This window comes from Bicyclus anynana, chromosome 19, assembly GCF_947172395.1.
Source record: "Bicyclus anynana chromosome 19, ilBicAnyn1.1, whole genome shotgun sequence".
Taxonomy (NCBI): domain Eukaryota; kingdom Metazoa; phylum Arthropoda; class Insecta; order Lepidoptera; family Nymphalidae; genus Bicyclus; species Bicyclus anynana.
The window spans coordinates 14,686,369-14,707,684 of NC_069101.1; the positions used below are offsets into that span (position 1 = coordinate 14,686,369).

Genomic DNA, 21,316 nt, shown 5'->3' on the forward strand with positions numbered 1-21,316 from the left:
GGTTGATGACGACGACGAACGATCAAAAAATATATTTTATCACCATGACTTCAACCAGGACCAAGGTCTTTTGTAGAAACATTCAAATACCAATTTTCCAAGTCCTCTGTAACCTACGGCTCCTTGCGACTTGCTTTGTAAATATTGTAAAAGTGTAAAAAAACTCACCAACCGGTATTGTATTTTTAACTTTTATTTTTTTTAATGGGATTACAATTGCTTTTCGTTAGTCGGTGAGATAGGAACTTCGGAGTTACTTCATTAGGACAAGAGAGCCTCGTATGCACTGAGACAGTTGCTTGCCTGATCTGAGAAAATTGGATTATAAAAGACTTGGGACCACATTCTTGATAAAAGACTGCATCAAAAACATTATTGAAAAGTATTAAATGTATGATAGATTCATAATATTTGATACACAACGTATTTAGGGATATAGTTCTTGGGAATTTACCTCTAAATTGTTATGCTTTACAGGTCATTTACTTCGTGCGCGATGACGAGACGAGAAACTATCTCAGTGTAGACGAGGCTTAATTAGCTTGAAAATGAATACACTTTGTTTCGAGGCTATTGGTTTATGTTTCAAAACTTTTGTATATAAATCATTATTTTTTTTTAACAGCAACCGTAAACATGGGAACAATTTTCTTTTATTAAAATTTATTTCGTGTCAGGGATGATTTACGCCCTCATATTATTACCCCGATACTGTGTAAAGATTGTTTTAAACAATATGCTCTTGCTATAAACTATAATTAATATGTGTTCAAGTAATGCTACATATAATTTCCTTTCTTCCACAAAACTTATTAAATGTCAATTCAATTATGAAGACGCTCATAACAATTAATTTAATGACATTTAAAAACTGCGATGTTAGTTTGGTAAAAGAATAACTAACATTCACTCCAAGAGTAAAGTCTAGTTAAACAACGAATTTCTCGAAAGTAAGCGATTTTTTTTAAGCACAAACATAACGTAACAAAATCAAAGAAAAAAGAGAGGAACGGACGGCAACATTCACTTTTACTCATAAATGGAAAGGTGTTTTGCTCTCCGCACCTCTCTCGCTTCTCTTTCACATCATACGAAAGGTCGGTTGCGGAACACCTACAGAAACTGTTGCTCGCATTCAAGTAACTCGCCTCGTGTAAGTTAGCCTTTACAAAAAGTAATTTAAGATAAAGCGTGTATACTATATATGTCTGGTTACTCAATGTTCTATTTGACCACTACAGATGAGATGATCGAAATTACTTAGCTGTAGGTACTTTATCTGTTAGCGCATACTGAAACAATTTCTTAAATGGCGTCATTTACTGTCATTAACTTAAATTTAAATCAATTCAAATCTGGCTCTTCCAGTCTTCCTCAAAAAATCTATGCCCCCGGGCCAAAATCATCCCATGTAGTTATTATGCAGTAAAATGTTTAGCGAAAAACTTCGAACTACCTCCATTTTATACAAAAATAAATCCACTATTAATTAGGCAAAGCAAAATAAAAACGTACGTTTATAAATACAATATAATGTACAAATATTTCTAGTAAAAACATAAACCACGCGACAAATATAATTGAAAAAAAAAAAATTTTTATTACATATAACTGAGGGATTAATTGCGCAACGCAGTACCCTATAAAGTTAATAGCGACGATCGAAATTACATTCAAAACCTACAAACAAAAGTAACTGAGATTGCGTTGCACAATTGATCCCCACCGATTCCAATCAAACAAAATCACAAAAATATTCATTAAACATAATTCAATTAGACCATTCAAAATTTAATTAAAGTGTAACACGACAATCTCTAAGGTGAAACATGGAGAAACGAGTGAAGAATTATGCATATCTTTTCATATACTATTATTAAAATTACTTTGAAATCTTGTAATTTTAGTATTTCTAGTATTCAATGTGAAATATACCCAGTCGTAACCCCAAATTATGCGCCATAGAAATGATCGTGGAACACGTTAGGCGAAACATTAAAATAAACCGTCCGATAGTATCACTAAATACGTTTGATTCCGACAAGTCGCCAAACCACTGTAAGGCCTAGTTCGGACTACTTTAGTATTTTAGTCGAGTACGATCAATTTTTGGAAAATCATTCGTACTCGACTAAAATACTAAAGTAGTCCGAACTAGACCTTAAGGCCGGCCACATACACTCGTATTCCGTATACGTTTTCCTGATGCGTCATTTCGATTTGTAATTCCGTGAGACTATCGCATACTTTACGTTTTTCTTCGATACGGAATGTATATCGCTAACATTAGTTACGTATGCGCGGTATTTGTTCCGTTCGGATAAAAACGTACCATTTAATGTATTTAATATTGATTCAGAAAACGAGTGTACGCAGCCGGCCTAAACTATTGAAGCTCGCTGCGAACCTGTCAACCGCTCCGAAAACACGAAATCAAAAAGTAGAAGGGAACTATTGAATTAAAAAGTCTGATCAAGCTCTTGTTTGTATTTATTTTTATATATTTTTTTTATTTAATCATTTGCTAATGAAATGAATTTTTTGTTAACAATTTGTAAAAACATACAGACGAATTGAGAACCTCCTTCTTTTTTTGAAGTCGGTTAAAAATACATTTCATTGTATGTGTTCTCAGCGAATAAAGAATTGAATTGAATTAACACTGTCAAATTGTAAGTTATATGCTCTGTGTGACTAATAATCTAAGAAGAAAATAGAGATAATAAGAGTGGATTAAACTATTCAATTTGCAGCTAAAAGATGCGGCTAAAATTTTTGTATCGACCATACAATAACATAATTTCGGACGTCGGCGATTACGCCTGTGTGTAATTAAATTTTTCCTAAGAAAACTATGAATTTTTCCGCGATATAAAGTTGTGTATGTTATTTCCGAATGCAATCTTCATTCCAAATTTTAGATTAACACATTAACTAGTTTCGGTTTTCGGCATTAACTTTTGCTTTTATAATATTTTATATAGACACAGCAAGAAGTTTTTTGATTCGCCATGTTCGGAGCGGCGAATAGGCCCAACGGGGCTTGTACAAGCAATTAATCTAACATTACACGTAATATACAACGAAGGTAAGAAACTGAACTAGCACAAACAAAGCACCTCTGCGATTAACTAAGGGCGAATACGGAGTATTTATAAATTTCTAAACACCCTAGAGGTATATTAAGGGGTGCACTGTTCTAATTTAAACTGTACTTTTACCCCAATTCCAGTTTTCTACACGACATCGTACCGGAACGCTAAATCGCTTGGCGATACGTCTTTGCCGGTAGGGTGGTAACTAGCCACGGCCGAAGCTTCCCAGCCAGACCTGGACCAATTAAGAAAACCTTAATCGGCCCAGCCGGGGATCGAACCCAGGACCACCGTCTTGTAAATCTACCGCGCATACCACTGCGCCACGGAGGCCGTCAAGAAGAGTTCTATACACAGGCAGCATACAATCCCTGTATACAACAATCATCATAATGCACAGCTTGCCCCAAAATTTCATAAAATTGTTCATAAAAAGTGCCTACCTTGACTGAAGTTCTTGTGCAAGCCACTCTCTGTGGGTTATCAAACGATTTAACAACCTTAGGGCAAAAGTACAATTTTAATTTTATATTCCTTTTTTGATACACCTCTTTCTTTACATCTCGGGTGTTAAGAGCAATAACATCTATTATCTATTTATCATTATCATAATCATAATCATTATATATATAATTTTTTTTTTTTTTGATAATTTTTCATCAATTATTATTTCATTACGAAAAAAACACACGCATGGCAGATGACTTTCAACATTTTAATCTTAATTTAGGTCAATTTATATCACAATACGTTCAACACGCGCGGACTCGAAGCGGTTTCGTTATAAAAGAGAAACCGAACGAGTTTCCGCCACACTACAACACTAGCTGTGCACTGAGAGCTGGTCAACCATTTCTTCAAAGTGTTTGAACAAGAATGAATGAATGAACGAATGAATGATATTCTTATAATAAGTATTATTTTATATAAATTATTTTTACCTCAACACATTATCCTTCTGTTGTTTCTACAAAATAATAGATGTAGAAGGACATCTTGTACATAAACAGTACACAACACACAATATTTGAATGTATTGGGTTGAGATAAAAATAATTTTGATATAGTTTTGCAGTCATCTAATAATTAGAAAGATACTTTTTTTTTAAATCTGAATTATGTTTGAACTCCTAAAGATAGACTAGAAGTATTTTATATGTTATGTGCTTTAGATTGTTTTAGCAATTGAAAATACATAAATAAACAATAAATCATTTTTGCTTTTATATTTTGCATGTCAAAATCAATAACCACAAATACTTGTACATATCATTTACATAATTATAACACAGTATTAGTCTATACATATTAGTCATATTTGCCTGAAAGTTACTATCTTGCCAATTAAACTTAAAACAACACAGTACAATGCGCCATAGACAAGAAAGAAGAAGAATTAAAATGAGCACATTTCAGTTATCAAAGTATTTCTACCAGATTTTTTTGGATCTTTGAAAAAATAATTCACCAGCTCTCGATCTATGAATGCTGGCATAGTGCAGTGAAATTTACGGGACATCTAAAAAGTGTACTAAATGTAGTTAAATTTATCCATCCGTCCCAAAAAAAAAACAAATCTTTATGACATTATTAATATACAATAATATAATATGTAGTATACAGAGGTTGCACTAGTCTTTCTGTTCTATAATTTCATACACAAAAATGTAAACGCAAATCATAGAGCAATAGAGATTTAAAAAAATTGATTGTGAATTAAGTTTTGATTTTAAAATTAAGCCTGCAGCAATGTTCCATTTCTATATTTTTCAACTAAAATATGGTCCTTTAAAACAAGACATATAATTAATATGTAAAGTAAAAATATTATAAAAAAATTATGCTTTTAATAATTTTGATCATAAATCAATTTTTTTTACCAAAATATAATAAATAGTATATAACCTCAAACGGATACACAGAAAGACAATAAGTGCAACATTTTATCTAATTACAACAAACCATTACATTTAAAAATGGAAATGAAAAATAAAGCAAACCATAAGCGCGAGTAAGACACTTCACGTTAATATCATTATATGGATCAACTATCAACAATAGACCAGCCTGAGCCTATTTATAGCTAAGTTACACATCAATTCTTTTTCTACAATCACTAACGCTTCGCAAACTAAAAAATGTATATGAATGACATTTTGTATCAATAAGTTGATCAAGTTGACCTATCAATAATGAATGTCATCCATACATTTATTACTTTTCTAGAAAGAGAATTGATATGTAACTTATCTAGAGGCCCTGTTCTGTTAACTCGGCTGGTTGACAGAATTGCAAGCAGCCATTTTTTATTAACAAACAACGTTTTTTTACCACTACTTTTTTTGGACGTAAAATGGTTTTAGTAAAAGTGCAATACATGCTAATTATTTTTTAAGTAACCCTATACCAGGACTCTGCTCAGTTTTTTTAAATGTCACACAATGGACCCAAAACCCCACATGGAAATACCATGTAATGCTAATTCACTGGTCTCCCCTTTGCAGAACGATTTCACCCAAATTGCCAAAGCACTAAAATTTCTATGTAGCATTTAAAATGTCAAAGCTGATATTTCAATTTAAAAAATATTTTAGTATAGATAAAATTAAATTTCTCTACATCAAGTAGGTCAAATTTACAAGCACTTTTGAACATCAAGTTTGTCAGTTTATAGTATGGTCTCTTCTGTATGTAGACAGACTATAACCATGAGAGAAGGAAATGGTGGACATTGGTCATAGTCAAGATAAGATTATATTCTTGTCTTATTTATTATCTGTAATTTTTATGGAGCTTTGTTAAGGTTGACTTTGATCGCCAACTTTCTGACAATTCCTCTACTCATAGTCTGACAACTAATCACATTATGTGTATACAACAATAAAACAAAAAGGAAATAGGTTGCCTAAAAACTTCTGGCCTTGTTAATGATATTTTGATGATATATTATCATAATAAATTTGATGTAAAACACTTTTCATCCATTAAGACAATATCACAACAGATGAGTCCAGTGTCTTGTCTTGTCAGATCTTAGACTATAATATGGAGAGAAATGTGGTATGTTAGTCATATTTAACGGATGTCCATGTCTGAGATCTCTTTAATTCAGCCTTGTAGCAAAATCTGTTGTGGACTACCTGCCAAATTAAACCTTTGTATGTCAAACGTTTTACAGTGGAATTTATAGACGTTGCAGGGACACCCTCAGGGGACCATTCACCCACTGAATGTCATATTCTCAAACACAGACTTTAAATTCGACATTCAGCAGGTGTATCATCCCCTGGAGGCGCCCCCACAAAGTTTAATAATTCCACTTGTTTTGATTTGACTTTTATTAATATCTCTTTGATTACGGACACCGTGCATACGTCATAGTGACGCGTACCTGCGCGCCATTCGCCGACCGGACGCCGACTCCCCAATCGACCTAAAACCTTATTTTGAATGTAATAGAGACTACTTTAGAATGAACAAGTTTATTGAGTTACAACCTTTGTTTAATTTCCAGAGGATTTGAATGAGGAACACGGTCAATCTTTTTCATTACTATAGTTCAATACGTCATCCGTGATCTGTCCCAGTGACTAAGAAAAACCCAGTCACCATTTTTGTAACGTCATTTTTCCAAACTAAAAATTAAAATAGCCTCAATAGCTCCACGGTAAGAGCGCGGGGTGGTGGTTCGATCCCAGCCCCGTTGGTCTAGACCTAGTTGGAGGAGAATATTTAAAAAAACATAGCATATATCTTCTATATATATAAAAATGAATTGCTGTTCGTTAGTCTCGCTAAAACTCGAGAACGGCTAAACGGATTTATCTTATCTTGGTCTTGAAATGTTCGTGGAGGTATAGGGAAGGTTTAAAAGGTGAGAAAAAATCAAATAATTTCTGGGAAAACCCTAAAAACTGCCCTTTTCTATTTCCCATACAAACGTTTAAGAGTCAAGCGGTAGGGGTAGGTAGCGGTATAGAAGGGTAGAGTAGGGATAGAGAATAAGTGCACTTATGTCAAAACGAAGCTTGACCGGGTCCGCTAGTTCTTTATAAAAAAAAACTGTGGTAATTGAGTGGATATTGAGTTTGAGAGAATTATTTTTCTCGCTGTAGCACTATTAGAGTATTGCACTTTCACTAAACACTGCACACTTCACTGCGGCGCACAGTCTATATCTTGGGCAGCTTGGGCGCGCTGACGAGCGGGTTGGCCTGCTGCAGCAGGCGGTGCGCGTTGGCCTTGTAGTCGAAGGCGCAGCCGTGCACCTCGGCGTAGCGGTGCGGCGCGCAGAACTCGGCGCCGCATCTGCGTAACACAATAGGCTATAGTTCGGCAAATTCGTTCGTAACACTTCCGATGGTACGCGCGGGCCGGGAGGGGGGGCAAGCGATGATTTCATACCCGTGCAGTCCTTCCCTCTGCCCCGCGCGTAGGACTTCACACCCGCGCCGTCTTTTCCCCCCGTTGCCCGCATATCATGGGTGTGTTATCAACGAACTTGCCAAGCGATAGTTAACACTTTTTTTTAGTTGTTTGACGTTTATTCATCATAAAGACATCAAAACATCGTGACGTCACTAAATAGATGATAGCGTTTTTGACGTTTGGAAAATTTTATTAAATTATAAATTAAGGTGTCTATGGAATGAAAAGACTGAGAGGGGTTAAGCTAATAGTCCACCACGCTGGCCAAATGCGGATTAGCAGACTTCACACAGAGAATTAAGAAAATTCTCTGGTATGCAGGTTTCCTCACAATGTTTTTCCTTTACCGTTTGAGACACATAATATTTAATTTCTAGAAATGCACACAACTGAAAAGGAGCTGCATGCCTTGGACCGGATTCGAACCCACACCCTACAGAATTAAAGGCAGAGGCAAATTTGATATAAGTCAATTCCTATTTATTACATGTTTGTACCGGTAGTGTCGCCGCAGCAAACCACGAAACCACTCTTTATGTGAGGCTTATGGTTGCACAGTAAACAAGTAAATATCTCAGCGTGACTCAAAATAGCTGTAGCAACAAAGGTAAAACCACAAAATTTTGTAATTAAATTCTTGTTTTTATTTTATATTATAAATACTATAGTCTATAATAAAATATTATAGTCTTTTCTTTTTATTCACTTTTCAATTTTTTTTTTTAATTTGTTTGTAATAATTTTATATAAAGTATTTAGGTACGTAGTAGTCTACTTTATAGTATTGTAATCTGTGGTTTCCGAAGCTGGTGTCATAGTTATAATTTTTATTTATATTACTAATATGATAATATGATTGTGTACTATGATGTTGTTTGTAAGCCCTTAATAAAACAAAATAAAATAAAATAGTTATGTTTATCAAGTTCTGTACAAAATTCTCTTCCCAACATGGGATGTGAATAATTATTGAGAATTTCTTGGAATAAAGAAAAGTTCAATAGGTCCAGGATCAGTTCAATAAGTACGGTCTCAGCCAACGAGACAGTGAAGAAGCAGAAAGAGCTAAACAATAGGCCGTAACAGTACCTGCACTTATGCACCGTGGCTATACTGAGTCTCTTCTTGCAGAACCCGCACCGTATCCTCGTGATCTTCTTCTCCGGCTTGGGCTGCTCTGGCTCCGCCTTCCTCGGCTCGTCGAAGCTGAAGAGCCGCGAGTGGTCCAGCTCGGCGATGTTGTCTATCCGGCGCTGGCGGCGCTCGCTGCCCACCTCCAGGTTGAGCCCCTCGTCGCTGAGGTGCAGGTGCTCGCGGTTGCGGTGGCGGCTCAGCGTCGGCAGCATCCTACATCACCACCGTACATTTGTTTAGTTTTCGATATATTGTTATTTAATTATTGCTAATATAACTACTAATTGGGCGACTTGGTCGCTAATTATGGGCCTTATTAGAAGGCTCGAAGTCACTCAGCGGGCAATGGAGCGAGCTATGCTTGGAATTTCTCTGCGTGATCGAGCCAGAAATGAGGAGATCCGCAGACGAACCAAAGTCACTGACATAATGAGCAGGCCACATAGTTCGAAGAGCCGATGGACGTTGGGGTTTCAAGATGCTGGAATGGCGACCCCGCACTGGAAAGCGCAGTGTTGGTCGACCCCCCACTAAATGGACCGTTTTGTTTAGAAGTCCATGCAAGAGGCCTATGTCCAGCAGTGGACGTCCATCAGCTGGCTGATAATGATGATAATGATGTTAACTACTAATAAAAGTGTGCTCTAGACCAAACGACTGAAGTAAAACTTCTTCAAAAATAAAATACAAAGCGCCATCTATGAGTATCATGTGTGCTTAAAGATGTTTTACTTTTAAAAAATGAATTGAAGAACCCAGAAATTTAACAAATATCAGTTGGTTATCAGTTTGTTATCAAAATCTGGAAGATGGCAAGAAAGAAGAAGATGAAAGGAAAACGCCCCTTAGAAAACGCCCCTCACCACCATTCGCACATTCATAATTTTGTCCAATTTGCAAATGAATCACCTAAAGTTTGAATAGTATGTATGAATTAATTTTTTTTTCCTACGTCCAATTAATCTGTTACCCATTATGCCTCCAGGTATTATTGGGTAGAATTATTGTAAGACGTATTTCTGCGACGTTATGTTTAACTTAAGACCTCAGGTGGGTCATCTGTTCCTTTGTTAAGAGTCAACCCACCACCTCTCATCGCCCACCCGACTTCGCAGTCATACGGACCGAATCAGTGGGAAACGGGCCCTGACTCCCTACAAATTCTTTTAATCTTGGTTCTTGTCCCTTTCGCTTTCTCCCTTCTACTTGTTAAGAGTCAAGGAAGTACCTGTTCCTCCGGAGCTTCTCCAGGTCGGAGGTGGAGGAGGAGAATAGCGCGTCGGAGAGCGGCGGCGCGCGCGGCGCCAAACGCACGGGCAGGGCGGAAGCGGAGCGCGGCGCCGAGCCCAGCTGCGAGCTGGAGCCGAAGGCGCGCGCCCGCCAGCCGCCTGCCTCGCCGCCCACCAGTGGACCTGGTGAACAATTTATTGTGAGACGTACAAATCCGTGTGGATCTTCTATATGAGGATTACATACATGGCCGAGAGGCTGGACATCTTTGAAGTAAAATTTATTTATTTAACTTGGAGTAAGCTGATGACTGAGTTACGAAAAGTTTTAAGAGACCACTGCTAAACTACAACAACACAAGTAAGCCCAGCGCCGATTCCGTTTAATCTTATAATGCGAATTGTGAACTAACTAGTAGCAGCCAGTGAAGTAAAGCTAATCCGACACGCGAGATGGCGTTATTAATTTTTAAGTTTCGCTTTTACGTATTATTTTATTTGTTTAAAATTCTTCAATGCCTGAAGACAATTCTTCGAACAATGTGATTGTCAGTGATCCTATGAGTAACCTATGGATCAGTGGTGTGATTACTAACTATGAACCCAGGACACAGCAGAGGTTGGACTCAGCCCTGACCAATGAGCCGCAGAGCCGATCTAAATAGTACATTAGTTGAGGCACTCCTCCTCCAGGATGCCACCTAGTCGTCGTCACCAGGAGCAGTCTCTTACCGTACTCGGCGGCGGGGATGGGCGCCAGGCTCTTGGCGGCGAGGGGCGGCGAGTCCCGGCGCAGACACTCGTCGCTGTCCAGGCACTCCTCCAGGATGCCACCTAGTCGTCGTCACCAGGAGCAGTCTCTTACCGTACTCGGCGGCGGGGATGGGCGCCAGGCTCTTGGCGGCGAGGGGCGGCGAGTCCCGGCGCAGACACTCGTCGCTGTCCAGGCACTCCTCCAGGATGGCCGCCTCGTCGCCACCCTCGCGCGCCTTCACCAGGATCGACCCGGCCAGCGCGTCTGACAACTTCAACCTGAAAATATTATTCATTTAATCATGTGAATGTATTGTGAAAACTTAGTAGTCACGGTTATGTTGTAATTTGTTCCTCCAATTAACATCCTATATGGACTGCTCAGACTGTAACAAATTTAATGAATGAAATATCAGAACATGAAAGTGATGGAGTTGCTAGTGTTGTAATGTGGGTCTTCAACCAACATCACCAGCCTATATGGATGGCTTGGAATAAGGTGTATTTTATTGGTTAGAATATAAGAATAGAAGTGATGGAGTTGCTGTAATGACTGAATATAAAGTATGAACATAGAAGTGATGGAGTTGTTGTAATGACTGAATATAAAGTAAGAACATAGAAGTGATGGAGTTGCTGTAATGATTGAATAGAATGTAGGAACATTGAAGTGATGGAGTTGCTGTAATGATTGAATAGAATGTAGGAACATTGAAGTGATGGAGTTGCTGTAATGACTGAATATAAATTAAGAACATAGAAGTGATAGAGTTGCTGCAATGATTGAATAAAATGTATGAACATAAAAGTGATGGGAGTTGCTGTAATGATTGAATAGAATGTAAGAACACAGAAGTGATGGAGTTGCTGTAATTACTGAATATAAAGTAAGAACATAGAAGTGATGGAGTTGCTGTAATTACTGAATATAAAGTAAGAACATAGAAGTGATGGAGTTGCTGTAATTACTGAATATAAAGTAAGAACATAGAAGTGATGGAGTTGCTGCAATGACTGAATATAAAGTAAGAACATAGAAGTGATGGAGTTGCTGCAATGATTGAATAAAATGTATGAACATAAAAGTGATGGAGTTGATGCGATGATTGAATAGAACATAAGAACATAAAAGTAAGTTGCTGCAATGATTGAATAGAATGTAAGAACACAGAAGTGATGGAGTTGCTGTAATGATTGAATAGACTGTCAGAATGTGCGAGTAGAAGTGCTGCAGTGGCATACCGCTCGTCGGCCACGGCGTCCTGCATGGAGCGGTCGGAGTCGATGGGCGGCAGCAGCGTGTAGCGGTCGCAGTCGTAGTCCAGGCGCGTGTAGGTGCCGTCGTACAGCGGCGCGAACATGTCCTCCGCCTCGCTGTACGGGTTGTAGCTGCGCGCCTCGTCCAGCAGGCTGGCCACGGAGAGCGTCTCCTCCGAACGGGTCTTCTGTATGTCGCGGCTCTCACCTGGATACACAATTTGTGGTGTCAGGTTGACGGTTGAGACATGGTTACTAATAAAGAGGTCATATCACTGCTGAGCTTGAGTCTCCTCTCAGTATGAGAGGGGTTAGGTCAATAGCCCACCACGCTGGCCCAATGCGGATTGGCAGACTTCACTCACGCAGAGAATTTCGAAAATTCTCTGGTATGCAGGTTTCCTCATGTTTTCCTTCACCGTTTGAGACACGTGATATTTAAATTATTAAAATGTACACAATTGTAAATTTGGAAGTGCATGCCCCGGACCAGATTCGAACCACTCGAATCCACAGGGTTATCACAGCTCTTGGGGTTTTCATTCATCGCATTCTTCACGCCCGCGCGGAACATTTTTTTCTTTTCTTTACAAGTTAGTCCTTGACTACAATCTCACCAGGTAGTAAGTGATGCAGTTTAAGATGGAAGTGGGGTAACTTGTTAGGAGGAGGATGAAAATCCACACATCTTTCGGTTTCTACATGACATCGCATCGAAATGCTAAATAGCTTGGCGATACGTCTTTGCCGGTAGGGCGGTAACTAGCCACAGCCGAAGCCTCCCACCACCCAGACCTGAACCAATTAAGAAAATCTCAATCGGCCCAGCAGGGGATCGAACCCAAGATCTCCGTTTTGTAAATAAACCAAGCCACGGAGGCCATCAAAACATCGGGAGTGTTACGAAGTTGCCAAACTATATAGCTATATTGCCGCAAACTAATGCCGTGTGTGGCCACTAACCGGGCGTGTGTCCCCGGCGCTGCACGGACAGCGACTCCATGCGGCGGCGCAGGTCCAGCATCTTGCCCATCGTGACGGCATTCTCGTGTAGCGCGCCCGCCACCTCGTCCGTCTCCGCCTCCACCAGGTGGCTGAGCGAGGACGAGTCTACAAAAAAAATACATAATACATGGTACCTAGAACATTCTCATTTACCTAGTTCCTTTTAGGTAAAATTTTTCATTGGCAATGAATCAATGACGTAGTTAAAATTGTAAATTTTTGCAGTGTCAGTGTAGTTTGCATGTTTGTCATTTTTTTTTGTTCTTTACAAGTTAGCCCTTGACTACAATCTCACCTGATGGTAAATGATGATGCAGTCTAAGATTAGTTAGGAAGCGGGCTAACTTGTCAGGAGGAGGATGAAAATCCACACTCCTTTCGGTTTTTACACGGCACCGTACCGAAACGCTAAATCGCTTGGCGGTACGTCTTTGCCGGTAACTAGCCACGGCCGAGGCGCTCCCACCAGCCAGGCCTGGACCAATTAAAAAAACCCTCAATTGATCCAGCTCAATTGGGGGATCGACCTTGGGAACTCTGTCTTGTAAGTCCTCCAATGCGCCAAAAAGTCAAGTCGTCGTCGCGGCTGGCGTGCAGCAGGCGGCCGACTGCAGTAAGTACTCACACTTGGCGTGCTCCAGCGGCGAGTAGGTGCCGTCCTTGTTCTCGCGCACGCGCACCAGGTTGACGCGCTCGCCCTCGCGGAACACCAGCACCGTGGCCTTGCCCGCGGCGCCCCAGTCGGGCTCGTCGCGGCCGGCGTGCAGCAGGCGCTCGATGTCGCGCCAGGGCTCCGGCGGCGGCAGGCGGCGCGTGGCCACGGGCCCGCCGCGCAGCCCCAGCACGAGGCGCAGGCGCGCGCCGTCGCCCACCGCGTGCTCGCGCAGCGACCGCGCGTCGTCCAGCTCGCGCAGGTTGTACAGCAGGTGCTGCTGCGACACTGGGATACCTGCACACACGATCATTCATTATCACCAAATTTTTTGAAATGTCCACTGAAGGGCCCTTCTTATATGTGAAGGAAATTGAAACATGAAAACTGCTCTGATGAGGATTCTGGTGACAGGTTTTGACTCTGTAAAAATCACTTATCTCCTTATCCTTATTCATATCAATCTGTAAGAATTACTATCAGATGTAAATGATAATAACCTGCTAACCTATAGTATGCGCATTATCATCTGAGTCGTCCGGTCATAAAAGTCAAAAAAGATAGGAATGTGCAGCGCGCCTACCTGCGCACCCTAATTATCGATAAACGGCTACCTGCGCACGTGCTAATGATGAGTCAATAATGATTTGGACGATTCTGATTGGTCGGTTTCTAATGTAATTGCATTGCGTATTTTTTTTGCTATAAATGTGTTTACTGCAATTAAATAAATACATTCATGTGTTACTCGTTGCGCACTATGGATACTAATATATAATAAATTTGGCAGAAGACGAAGATTCTGATGATGAAGACTCAGATGAAGATTAATTTTATTTAGTTAATAATTATATAATATGAAATATGTATTATATTAAATCAAATATTGTTAATTTTTTTAATTTTGTGAACAAGATACGATAATAAACTTTACTTATCGATAATATGTCTTTCATTGTTACACCCTTCACTAGACGGCTCCATAAGACCCATAAGTGCAAGCGAGATAGATATAGAGAAATGATTTATGGCCCTAAGACTCAGTTGTTAATGCTATTAGTATAGTCACTACACAGCCATATAACAAATTAACATCAAATCAATGACAACTGCATTAGTTGTATTCCGTAAAGCCAATTGTTAATAAAAATCACAATGTCAAACACAGGCTAGTAATTTTGATCAGCTGGCAAAAATAAATAGTGAATACAAAATTATGTGACGTAAGAATTACCTACAGTCAGTAGCCAGCACTTCATATATGCAAAAATATCCTGCATACCCTAAGTACTCAATAAAAACCTACCACAAAATTAATAGTTGGCCTACAAATTTTCCAATTTCTACTTATAGTACATACCCTAGTTAAAACCTTATGCACACCACTGCCTGCAGTACCTACCTACCTACAATTGGTTAATTTAGTGTATATCTAGTAAATAAAGTTACTAAAGTTAGTGAATAGGCCAGCAAGAATAGTGTAACATGCTCTCTAAGGCACAGGGTGTAACACCACCAACTCCTGAACTCTAGACTGCTACTGAGATTTTTTTTTAAATTCTCTATATTACATAGAGAATTTTTAATTTTTAATTCTCTATATTACAAAGAGAATTTTTAATCTTGGTTAGGCTATATTACATAGCCTAACCAAGGCTCCAACCAAACTCCCATGGGCTAAACCACATGACCATGAACAAACACAGTTTATAATACAAAAACTTATCTTAAAGGTAAGCAGCATTGTCAATGAAAGTACATTTCAGATTGAAATCAAACTTTACTTATAACTTTTCCAGTAAAATTTATTTTTAAAAAAACTTTATCAGATTGTGTATTAGCTCTTTAAAAATTCTAGTTGTTACAATAAAGAGAATGATGTAAGATTTTAAGCATGATATCACCCAGGTAACACAAGCTAATGTTGGTAAAAATAACCATTATTTACTGGTTGGCTCCTGATGTGCTCATTCAGAGATCCACAATGAAATTGAATTGAATCACATATTGGAGGGAAGCCAATTTGACATACTCCATGCGGACAGTACTCTCTAGAAACTCAGCTAAGGTCTGGGGTCAATTTGGGAATCTATACTCTGGATCTAAAGAACCAATTTTAAAAATACTTTTACCACTAGAAAGCAACATTATTTGTGAGTGTCATAGGCTTTAATTTATCCCCATATTCTCAGGGGTGAAACCACATCTGCTGGTTTAGAATAACATTAGTTTGTTCCTGATATTTTTGAATCATAGCTGAAAATCCATTTGCTGAGTTCAATTCAATTGAGTACTACACTTTTGGTTTACTACATTTTTAGTTCAAGGACTGGGTTCAACACAGAGTGGTGCTATAGGACCAGTTATGTGCACAAGGTTATTAAGTAGGGTAGGCATAGGGTTATTTCTTCTTCAACATATTATGTTGGTAATGGGTTCTCAGGGTAGGCAGTGCATTTGCATCTAAGAAGACTTCATAACCATGACCTCTTGTATTTGGCCACTATATTGTGGAGCTTGAAGCTAATAGTTGTGTGATCATCCAAAGCCAGGTCTGACCTAATAGAAGAGGGGATTTTGAGCTAAAACCCCTAGCACTGCTCCAATGTGGGTTAGCTGGGTGGTGAAATTTGACTCTATAAATATCACTATCACAATATGTTATAAAATAAAAACAGAATTAACAACTTGACATGCTGTATAAGTGTGTGTATTCATTAACAACCCATATTCGGTTCACTGTTGAGTACAGTGAGGTCTTAGTCCACCACGCTGGCCCAATGTGGATTGGCAGACTTCACACATGCATAGAATTAAGAAAATTCTCTGGTATGCAGGTTTTCTCACGATGTTTTCCATCACCATTTGAGACAAGTGATATTTAATTTCTTAAATGCTATCTGAGAGTGTGTACTCCTTACTAACTGCCTAAAATAAAACCCAAAAACAGTTACAATGGTGCGTTAAACTTTCCATAGTGTATGAATAAGCCAATATGTAAATGTCCTGTTTCCAAAAAACATAAATAGTGTTTAAAGTAGTTTCCATAAAGTTGTACAACTGCAGACAGCTGTGTTGGCACACACACAGCTGGCAGTGATGTACTAAACACATTGACCTTTGTGTAAAAACAGTGCATGACTAAAAAAACAGCTGGGATGTATTTCCAATCAATATTTTTAGCACACTTTGCACATTTTATATATTTAGCCTATACAACAGATGTTGTAATCCTAATTTTATCAAAACTATTTTTTTTTTTATGAAAACATGATCCTAATGCCATTTATTGGGTTCAATAAACCACTAGGGTTGAAGACCACTTTGATTATTAGATTTGATTTGATTTATAACTATATTTTATTATTCAATATTTTTTTTTGTTTTTAACCAACTTCAAAAAAGGAGGGGGTTCACAATTTGGCACATATGCTTGTTATTATTTTAATCTATATGTATTTTAATTTTACTTTATTTGCCATTCAAATTGCATTGCTTTTGGCTTATCTATGGCTAAAATATATGTTTTGAATTGGTGATTCAACTTTTAGTGTTTTGAACTGGTGCATCAAATATCATATATATCTTGTACAGCAAAAATACAAACAGAGCACTTTCATTCAGTTTTATTAGTGATTATTAATTTAGTAAACAAACTGTAACAATCAATCTTAGCTCAAACAACAACACAATTATGAGGAAGGCTAAACTAATAAATTAATCACAAAAAGTCACTCAATAAGAGTACAGAAATACTGAAACCTCAAGATTGGCATCACTGCTATTTTGATAGAAAACATATTTTTTATAGATAAATGAAATCCATCTGTGATAGCCCAGTGGATATGACTTCAGGCCTCAGATTCCAGAGGGTGTTGGTTTGAATCCGGTCCGAAGCATGCACCTCCAAAAGTTGTGTGCATTTAAATTTCACATGTCTCAAACAGTGAAGGAAAACATCAAGAGGAAACCCGCATACCAGAGAATTTTCTTAATTCTCTGCGTGTGTGAAGTCTGCCAAACCTCGTTGGGCCAACATGGTGGATTATTGGCCTAACCCCTCTCATTTGGTGAGGAGACTCGAGCTCAGCAGTGAGTTTTGATAACAAAATGAAATGCAGTATACTAAAGCCCTACTCAAAGTGCACTGTTTAACAATAAAACAAGTTACAAATTAAGGTAGAAAACTTATGTAATTTCTTACCTTATTTATTTTTAAATATTTATTGTTATTTTATAATATTTTACTCCTGTAGGAATACGGGGATAAAATAAAGCCTACAGCCTTCCTCGATAAATGGGCTATCTAACACTGAAAGAATTTTTCTAATCAAACCAGTAGTTTCTGAGATTAATGCATTCAATCAAAAAACAAACAAACTCTTCAGCTTTATAATATTAGTATAGATTCAAAATAACTATATCTAATATTGTTCTAAGCTTATTAAACAAATTATATATATTTTCATTAATTTAAGAACAACTTAATTATAATTTATATTAGGTGTGAAAGGACTAATTTATACCCTCATTTTTAGTTTGTTTATAGGTAAACAGTACACATTGAGAATGACTTAAGTATAATTATTAATTTTTGTAGTCTAGCAATTTTTGGCCTAAATACAGAGGTGATATAAGAAAAAATACAATTAGAAAAATAAAGAGAATCTATAATGTTTGCATGAGAAATCATAGGTAATCAATCATAAAAAAAATCAATATATTTTAATATATAATATATTTTATATATAATATATAATATATTTTATCCCCAGCTGTTACAATAATGCTCAAGCCATAAAAACATTAAAAGGAATTGTTTCCTGTTAGTATGTTTACAGTATTATATCTTAATGATATATTTTATTTAGTAAATAATATCACAGTTTAAATTTTAAACTAATTTAACAAGTGTTTACTTTTAGCAAAATAGATTAAAGTCACATGTTGAACAAAATTGTGATTTATGTAAACAAAAGTTTCTCATCTAAAACCAGCAATATGAATGATCTCAAATCTATTGATACGGAAATTAAAGTGATAACAAGATCTAATCTAACATAATAAAGAATAAATCAGTGACCATTAATAGTAATTTATGCCGCAAATAATGTAATTTACGCAGCGCAGCGCACACATCCTTTGTCAGTAATGACGCATAACAATAAACACGACCACGTCGTGTGTACGAATGTCAGCTTCCACGAAATGAGGTTGTGTAATAATCACTATGTTAGGACGTGTAGGACTCACCCTCCACCCTGAATATCTTGGATTTTATCGCAAATATGGTGTCCGATGGCGACACGGTCATTTCGAAAGCCGTGCCAGTGAGGGTCTCCACCAACACTTCCATCGTTGGCTGGCTCGCCCCGTCCTCCTGGAACCCCTTCGACCTGTTCGAAAGTCTTTCTGGACATCCATGATGTGACATTTCACACGCGTTTGTAACCCACTACCTGCGCCACATCGCAATTTAAAACAATTCTTATATCACTCGATTGTGATAAAATGGATAGACACTTGGACAGTCACTCAGTGACGACGACGAATTGTTTTTGCACCACTCTCTAATCCGACATTGAACATTAGTTCTACTGTTATTAAAAACGTGCGAAAAAAGCTAAATAAATATAATTTATACAAATCTAACACTATTTAGCAACAAAAATAATATTGCATGAGACGATTGAATGAAAGATTTTTTTTACTGAATCACAGAATAAAACAAAAGTACCAAAAAAATACAGACACCGCAGACAGACTATATCAAAATGTTTTTAGGGAAGGAACCATAGAGACGAATAAAAATGAATGATATAGAAATTGAGATTATCATAACTTACAAAATTAAATTATCAAATTACATTTTTGTTGTAAAAATAACATAAGATTCATATTTCTCATGTTGTGGATATAACTAATAATTCAAACTAACTCTAAAATAAAATATTAAAAAGTATTTTTAACTAAGAGATGTATACAGAATTGTCTATCACCGGAACTTACTCTCAGTTCATTCACCATTGTCTCTGTCAAAAGTTTCTTTTCCGACGGTGTTCGTAAATCGTATCGGAGGTTAGAAAATGGTGCGTACTTTTTTAATTGAATATTCTTCTGTTTTCCACGAAAATATTGAAGTAAAAGTTAACGACGAAATACCTAAATATTATTTGAATGTGATTCTGTGAATAATTTCACCAAATTGCCTGCAATATTGAATCACGCGTGGTGGTTGTCAAAGTGTATGGACATGTGGCTATGTCGGTGAAATGTGAATTATTTATATTTTCAGACTCGCAAACGCCGTAACGGAGGACGAGCCAAGCACGGCCGCGGTCACGTGAAGGCTGTGAGATGCACAAACTGCGCGCGATGCGTGCCTAAGGACAAGGCTATCAAAAAATTTGTGATCAGAAACATTGTCGAAGCCGCCGCCGTTAGAGATATTAACGAAGCCTCCGTATACGCTTGTGAGTATACATTCTTATATTAATGACCTATTTATAATTTAGAAATGTTTTAATACCAATACAAAGCATCCATTAATCATCTTGAAGATTCATTGTTAGGCTATATTTAATATCATTCCTCAGAAAGAACCCGATTCAAAGCGAAGGGACAGTCAACATAATGTGGACTTTTTTGTAATATGTAAATAATTTTGTATTCCACACCAAATATTACATTTTTTACTTACCATTACTTTAGATCTTCTCTAGTGACTTTCAGAATGCCAATTCTGATTGGACAGAATTATTTCAATCAATCAAAAGTTCTGAATAATTAAAAAGCATTTATAAGACAAGTCCTAAAGTTTCAGTCTCTACTGTATAGCAAAACACCAGGCTGCACCTGCATCAATTTTAAGAAAATATAAAAAATATAAACTCAATAAAACTCAAGACCTCTGTAATAGGTCTACCTCTTTGAAATGTAAGCTAATTCATGTATACTTACATAAATTTGCTTACATTGTGATTTGTATTTCACTGGTATGATTGTACTGGAAATGCTCTGATGGTCGACATCACAAAGCCTAGCTCAGGTTTTTTATCTTTGGAAGTCTATAAAAGGGCCATGTCGTGCAGTTAACATCCATCGGTGAAAGTATAATTATAATAAATTATATTTGTACATACCTTAACTCAAATGTTTATTTGTTGTTCCAGCATTCCAGCTCCCTAAGCTGTATGCAAAGTTGCACTACTGTGTGTCGTGTGCAATCCACAGTAAGGTGGTCCGCAACAGATCTAAGAAGGACAGACGCATCCGCACACCGCCCAAGAGCAACTTCCCCAGGGACATGCAGCGGCCGCAGAATGTGCAGAGGAAGTAATTTTAATTAATAAAATTATGTGAAAAATCCCACTCATTTTGTTTTACTGTAGTACTAGCGGACCCCTGCGACTTTGTCCGCGTGATATTCAGTTTATTTATATGGTTCTATCCAGTGCTTTGAAAGCATGTTTAGCCTTAACAAATCAAGAGTTACAGAAACGATATCACGCACACCCTGACAAGTCACTTTTGAGTAACTTGGTGGGTCCAAGCTCCATATTTCATATCCTAAAGGAGACTGGGCCCTGCAGTTGGATAAAATAGGATGGTAATAAATGAAACTCTGTACTTGTGTATATTTTGATTATTATAATCGATTTAATTTCAAAATACTATATAATATTTAAAATGTTTTGAAATATCATGATAACCACAAACAAAAAAGAAAAGAAATCCATAAAATGACATCATTATTTCTGAAA

The 21,316-nt window shown here is 37.5% G+C and overlaps 1 protein-coding gene and 1 pseudogene across 1 annotated transcript; one reads left to right on the forward strand and one right to left on the reverse strand.

Moving 5' to 3' along the window:
- Positions 1 to 175: 175 nt before the first annotated feature.
- On the reverse strand, positions 176 to 19,292 carry LOC112044104 (uncharacterized; annotated as a pseudogene).
- Positions 19,293 to 19,484: 192 nt separating this feature from the next.
- Positions 19,485 to 20,924, forward strand: LOC112044081 (40S ribosomal protein S26). The gene is made up of 3 exons (XM_024079814.2): positions 19,485 to 19,642; positions 19,849 to 20,026; positions 20,726 to 20,924. The coding sequence occupies exons 1-3, from the start codon at positions 19,640 to 19,642 to the stop codon at positions 20,890 to 20,892; spliced, it is 348 nt and encodes a 115-aa protein (XP_023935582.1). The 5' UTR covers positions 19,485 to 19,639; the 3' UTR covers positions 20,893 to 20,924.
- The last annotated feature ends 392 nt before the right edge of the window (positions 20,925 to 21,316 follow it).